Source organism: Sinocyclocheilus rhinocerous, unplaced genomic scaffold (genome assembly GCF_001515625.1).
Source record: "Sinocyclocheilus rhinocerous isolate Xijiao unplaced genomic scaffold, SAMN03320098_v1.1 scaffold366, whole genome shotgun sequence".
NCBI lineage: Eukaryota > Metazoa > Chordata > Actinopteri > Cypriniformes > Cyprinidae > Sinocyclocheilus > Sinocyclocheilus rhinocerous.
The window spans coordinates 1074371-1080936 of record NW_015660877.1 but is presented as its reverse complement, the minus strand read 5'-3'; the positions used below and the strand labels follow the sequence as shown (position 1 = coordinate 1080936).

The 6566-nt window shown below is 38.3% G+C and overlaps 2 protein-coding genes and 1 long non-coding RNA gene across 3 annotated transcripts in view; all 3 read right to left on the bottom strand.

Annotated features, from left to right (window-relative positions):
- Window positions 1-2869, bottom strand: part of LOC107725491 (ATP-dependent RNA helicase SUPV3L1, mitochondrial) — an 8950-nt gene extending 6081 nt beyond the window's left edge. Inside the window, exons 1-6 of the mRNA XM_016534765.1 lie at window positions 2427-2869; window positions 2116-2193; window positions 1811-1918; window positions 1614-1728; window positions 1301-1469; window positions 1094-1205 (exon numbers count right to left, since the gene is read on the bottom strand). Coding sequence (XP_016390251.1) covers window positions 1094-1205; window positions 1301-1469; window positions 1614-1728; window positions 1811-1918; window positions 2116-2193; window positions 2427-2685 — 841 coding nt within the window. The 5' untranslated portion in view covers window positions 2686-2869. The remainder of the gene's footprint in view (window positions 1-1093; window positions 1206-1300; window positions 1470-1613; window positions 1729-1810; window positions 1919-2115; window positions 2194-2426) is intronic.
- An 822-nt stretch (window positions 2870-3691) lies between these two features.
- On the bottom strand, window positions 3692-5125 carry LOC107725480 (uncharacterized). Its single transcript, XR_001638121.1, has 2 exons — window positions 5042-5125; window positions 3692-4941 (listed from the first exon to the last, which is right to left on the bottom strand). It is a non-coding gene; the product is annotated as an uncharacterized LOC107725480 (long non-coding RNA).
- Window positions 5126-5315: 190 nt separating this feature from the next.
- Window positions 5316-6486, bottom strand: LOC107725435 (vacuolar protein sorting-associated protein 26A-like; the record flags this gene model as incomplete). The annotated part of the gene is made up of 3 exons (XM_016534677.1): window positions 5316-5840; window positions 5968-6110; window positions 6405-6486. Coding segments are annotated over 3 exons (339 nt in total), but the record flags the coding sequence as incomplete, so codon positions are not given.
- Between the last annotated feature and the right edge of the window lie 80 nt (window positions 6487-6566).

Here is a 6566-nt window from a genome sequence, read left to right as displayed (position 1 = left end):
ACTTTAGCAAAGGAAAACCAGTCTCCTCTTGGCTTATATCGAAATCCTCCGACATTCTTCTTTACAAATCCTCGTTTTGTACTTCTAATTAGTGACTGTTGTTTTGTTTTGATCTCTCCACTGTGCTTCCGCATGCGTCACTTATGAGCGGCGCATGCGGATGACTTGAGGGTGAGTAATTTATGGGCTAATTTTCAATTTTTGGTGAACTAACCCTTTAATAATATGTTTTAGTTATATAGTATACTTCCATAAGCTCAAAAGGTAGCTTTACAGTCAATATACAATTAAAGAACAGTCAAGTAAAAAAAAAAAAAATCATTTTTTAATATTTACTGTTATTTAATATATCTTTGTTCTTTTTAATTGTGCATTTTCATTACATTGCTTAAGGGTGCGTTCACACTTGTAGTTCGGTTCTCTTGGTTCGTTTGGTTCGGACCAAAAAAGAAAAAGATACATTTGGTCCTGGTCCGCTGAGCGTTCACACTGGCATTTTTGACAGCGAACCTAAAGATACTGAACCTAAAGGCACAGTGATACGTTTTAAGTCGCTTTAAGTCGAATACACCTAATGCCGTCTGCTAGACTAAGCGCGCTCATTGCTGCGTGTACTTATGTTGTTATTTTCACCACCTGTAAACTCACGAAGAGCTCATAAAAGGCACTTTACCTAATCGTTGCTCCACGTTTGCCCTCTGCTCATTTTGTTTTGGTTACACCGCTCGTTCTGTGTCGTCAAATCATGTCGCATAGCGTCGCATCTTGTCATTACTTCTTGTTTTTGGTTCGTTTAGAAGTATTTGGTCCGTGTTGCATTCATATTTCATTCGAACCACACCAGAGTTCGTTTGGAAGCGGACCGAGAACCATCTTTTTAGCAGTCTCGGTCCGCTTGTTTGGTGCGCACCAGGGTTCGGATGGCAGCGTTCACACTACCCAAACGAACCGCACTAACAGAGCAGTCGCACCAGGGTTCGTTTTAATTTAACCAAACACGACAAGTGTGAACACACCCTAAGATTACTATCAGCATTCAAAATAAACTCAGGTATCGCATACTGGTTCAAACGATCATGTTCTCTATACTCACATGGAGTTGTGACACTGCACATCTCTATGGTAGAGGCAATGTGGCCAGACGGTCTTCCTTCTGGATTAACAAATATTCTCTCTTCTCCTGTGACCAGATCACATGGCACTCCCTAATAGGAAACCATACATAGCAGCTCTAACATTCACAACTAATGTGTAATTACATTAAAAACCAAAATAACCTAGTCTGAGGAATGAAACTCACTGCGTCATTACTCTTCTCATAGATTTCATGGGCCAGCAGCTTTAGCGGTCCACAGTAAACTCCAGACTTGGCTGCTAGGTATCTCTGGATGGCATGATAGGTCTTCCCACTGTTGGTGGGTCCTGCATGAAAAACAATCTTTCTTTGAATAGCCCTGGCCTCTGGATACCTGTAACACATTTATCATGTTCAGAAGATTGTATTGGTAAAAAAATATGTAAAAGTGTAATGACTAATTCACAGTATTGTGCAATAAAACTTTAGAAAGTGCAGATGAGAAATCTGTAAAATCTGTGGATGAAACTCTCAGTACCAGTTTGCTGGGACCCGTAGGTCACTGATCTTGCGTAAATCATCTATACAGTCCAACATAGGAAAAATCTGTTTGGCATGTCTCATAAAGTATGGGAAAATGTCATCTATGTGACCTGGAATGAGGAAAGGAGAATTATAGATTTGGGGTTTTCTAATGGATATTGACAATTTAGTATATCTGATGTAAATACTCACCAGCTCCACAACAGATGTCACTAAGAATAATATGCAAGTCAGCATTTAGTGAGTTCATTTCCAGCACATATTTCCTAAAACTGACAAACACTTGATGAAAGAGACGAGCTGTTGAAGAACAAATATACAACGATCACAAAAATGCTTTGTAACAAACAAAATACAGTAGTATTCCTGACATACTTCTATGTGCATAGTTTTTAAATGGGCGTGCCTTTATAATAACACAGTGTGATGGGTGTGGTTGACAAATACAATGTTAATTATGTAAGATCATGTAGTAATAATGGGTCCATGATTCTTACCGTCAAGCCCTTGGTCAGCAGCCAGTTTTTGCATCTCTTTTCTTTTGTAGAATCTATTCAGTACCTTCAGAAGTTCACCTGTTAAAACGGATAAATAAACAACGATCAGATGTATTTCTGATAATAGTTATAATCGAGTATTCTAATTTCATCTGCATGGTCAAATCTATAGTTTAGTTTCATATAATTATGTTGACTGAGGTATATTAAAGATACATTCAGATGCAAATATGAATGCTCAGAACTTAAAGTGAATCATCTATAAATCGATTATATACTAATAACATAACACTAATAAACACCGTCTTTACTTTTGTCCAGCGGTTGCGTCAACTCCTCGCCGACTACGCCGTCCGCGACTTCATCGCTTTTGACGGTGAGCGGTACAAACAGGGATGTGTCCAGGGGTCTTGAAGAACTGTTTGAAGATGAATGTCTACTAGATACATTTTCAAATGTCCTTCTTGTTGGATGCAGTGTAGTGTTGTTTGCTACAGCAGCTGTGCTAGCACATACCCGGTATCGGATGTGAGAGCGCGACAATAAGTAAACACAGCGATGTACCGACATTTTTAGAGTGCACTTGGTCGAAAAGAATAATAAAAATGGACAGTCACGGTCGCACAATTTATATTATAAACTTCATGTTAATAAACTGTTTAGTTACAGCAACAGTACCAGCACCTATGATGACAAGGAGGTCAAGTTCCTCTCAGTGACAAAACGTGCAGAAGGACCCGAGATTTTTTGGTGCCCGAAGTAATGCCTGTATTTTTATTTCACTATTGAGTCAAGTGTTAAAGTCAAGATTAGAAAAATTTAGGGAACAGATTACGAGTGTATTATAGACTGTGATATCAAGAGAATACGTTCGCTATAACATTTGAAATCTTGAAGGTTAATAATTTTTGGAAAGTGGCATAAACGAAAACTACTTAGTGTAATGAGTGGGATGTTTAGTCCACTAGGTGGCAGTAATGGATTGTATAAAGTCAAGTGCATTTGCTAAGGAGTGGTGTGGTCATTTGTATAAAATGAATGTTCCACGTGGAATAAAGAGGCCAGCACCAGTAATACCTCTGTGCGAACTGGTTTGACTTATTAATTGAAAAGAACAGACTAATGTACTCACAAATCAAATATCACTAAGGCTTGAAAGATTTGATCTACTACCATTATCTAGTTGAAAACAGCAGACTGTAACTGTGAAAAATATATTCACAAAAAATATATTCACCATGACTTTGCTATGAATATGACGTGACACGCACATGCCAATGACGTATATACAGAATTTCCCGCGAAATCCGTCCCGAGAGCTCATGTATAAATCACCACGATAGGTGTTTGAAAGATGGATTTTTAGCACCTCTCAATAATGACATTGATATTTTTAATAATAATAAAAAAAAAAAGAGTGTAGCTGTAAGTATAAACTTGCATTTTTATTGGACATCGGCACATAAACAAAACTATGGCTGGATAATATGTACAATTTTTCAAGATGTACCAATGACTCAGTTGCTGTAGCACAACTATTCAATCAGTTCTCCAAACACTCATGTCTTTTCCATTGGGGCACTCAATGGCTTTGTACACAGACATTTCCATGAGTAATGTAGTGTGTTTAAAAAAAAAAGAAAAAAAAAAAGAATACATTTGTTTTAGAGTGAAATCAAAAACAGTTTCAAAATGAAAAGGTCCAAATAAACATTCAATTCACAAACCACTTAAAATATGCAAGAGCACATTTGCAACAATGAAAAAAATGTTAACATCCCCTTGTGATAGGAAACATTATAGCAGGATGACATGCAAAGGATACAACAAAATTCCAGCATTTCTCTGTGGTGTCTAACAATTTAGACAGTATGAAATGTAATTGCAGCAGAGATGATATTTAGCAATCAATAGCAACGAATCATCTCAGAAATTCACAAAACTAATTAGGATCACAAAACTAAGTGGCCCTCTTTTACTACGAAGCCAGTGTGTTATTCAAAACTGGGCTGACAAGTTGAATACATGTGCCCAATATAATTACACAAACTGCCCTAGTTTTATAAAGCTTCTAGTCCAAAACCTCTTTAAATATTTTATATATAGACACATACTTTTTTATTTCAAAGACAGAATTCCTTTAACATAAGGAGCATTTAAAGAACAAAACAAAAAAAGAGAAGATGGCTAAATAAGTTAAATAGAAATGTTTTACAACGTTTAAGTGGATTGCAAATACAGTGTGGCTGGGTGCCATTACATTTCTTGAACTTTTTTTTAAACTGACCCCATTGCCTTTATTAACTGTTACCATGAACTCAGATTCACCAGCTAGCATGCATGAGAAAGCTCTTTAAAATGTGTTTAGGTCTATGTTTCCGCTCTATGATGTGGAACATAGAGGATACCAGTGAGTGCACTTTTAAAAACATTTCTTCATCTAGGGAGGCGTGCAACCTTGAAGATGTGCTATATTACTTACATTATTGTTTCCAGTGCTTTCTAAAAAGTGTCCTTGTATACTAACAGATTGCTTGCTGTAGATGGCAGGGAGGGCAGAGCCAAATCAGGCACAGTTTATCACCATAAGCTGTGAGGGGTGACCATGTGAACAGCGATCTGCATGTATGTTCGGTGGAAGATGTTCTCCTCTCCTGCGACTGGTCACTGAGAGGTACGCGTGTCCCTGGCTGGTTGCTCTCCAGACCCCGCTCACATTTCCGGCTGCTCAGCAGAGAGACTCGGCCGAGGCTCAGGTGACTCGTAGCGCTGATGGAAGTTCCGTTTCCGCAGTTTCTCGGGTGCCTTCCTCCACAAAACTATTTCCTACAAAAAATACGAAGCATTCTATTCACCTTGCACGATTTTTATATATGATTCTTATAGATAATTCAATTTTATACTGTAAATCTGATTACTACTGTACCTGCTGTTTAAAGTATCTCCTATCTTCTTCATCCACAAGCACCAAGTTCAAAAAGTACCTCACAGAGAATTTCTTGTTTACATCTAAAGTCAAGTGCATTTGCTAAGGAGAGGTGTGGTAATTTGTATATGATGAATGTTCCACGTGGAATGAAGACGCCAGCACCAGTAATACCTCTTTATATTGGTTTCTTGTCTGGTTATTGAATAATACATGGTACCAGGAGTGGGGTATGACAGTAGACATGTGGTACAAACAGTTGTAACCACTTTATTAACTGTTACCATGAACTCAGATTCACCAGCTAGCATGCATGAGAAAGCTCTTTAAAATGTGTTTAGGTCTATGTTTCCGCTCTATGATGTGGAACATAGAGGATACCAGTGAGTGCACTTTTAAAAACATTTCTTCATCTAGGGAGGCGTGCAACCTTGAAGATGTGCTATATTACTTACATTATTGTTTCCAGTGCTTTCTAAAAAGTGTCCTTGTATACTAACAGATTGCTTGCTGTAGATGGCAGGGAGGGCAGAGCCAAATCAGGCACAGTTTATCACCATAAGCTGTGAGGGGTGACCATGTGAACAGCGATCTGCATGTATGTTCGGTGGAAGATGTTCTCCTCTCCTGCGACTGGTCACTGAGAGGTACGCGTGTCCCTGGCTGGTTGCTCTCCAGACCCCGCTCACATTTCCGGCTGCTCAGCAGAGAGACTCGGCCGAGGCTCAGGTGACTCGTAGCGCTGATGGAAGTTCCGTTTCCGCAGTTTCTCTGGTGCCTTCCTCCACAAAACTATTTCCTACAAATAATACAAATCATTCTATTCAACTTGCTGGACAAAGAGACACTGAAAGTACAATTTTTATATAATTCTTATAGATTTTATATAATTTTTTTTCATACTGTAAATTTGATTACAACTGTACCTGCTGTTTGAAGTATCTCCTATCTTCTTCATCCACAAGCACCAAGTTCAAAAAGTACCTCACAGAGAATTTCTTGTTTACATCTCTCATTGTGGCTGTAAGGTCATAACCAGCCAGGAAAAGGCGAATAGGAATGGATTCACCTAGAAATACATTTTTAGACCAATAGGGAGGAAAAGTCAGTAATGAAACTGGCAACTTAGTTGATTCTACTTCAATAACCCTGCATTGAACTGAATGTGATGATTCATGCACGAAAGGTTTGACGAATGGTTTACACAGAAATTTGTTCTGTTCGTGATTCATGAATGAGGCCCATTATGTATGTTCTGGCATTAGTACTCTGTGTCTTCTGTAGAAGTAACCTTTTTAAAAGACTCATCTACATTTATATCCTTACAAAACGATACAGAAAATGGTGTGGAGAAGCTGCTCACCTTTCACTGGTGCTCCATCCATAATCTCATATTTAGCCACAGTCTCGGTCTCAGTAGTTGTGCTCGGCCCTAGATAGGCATGTCACAGGATACAAGGTGAAAAGTTTATAAAATTAAATTACAAACATACTATTGTTCAAAAGTTTGGGGGCACATTTTTTT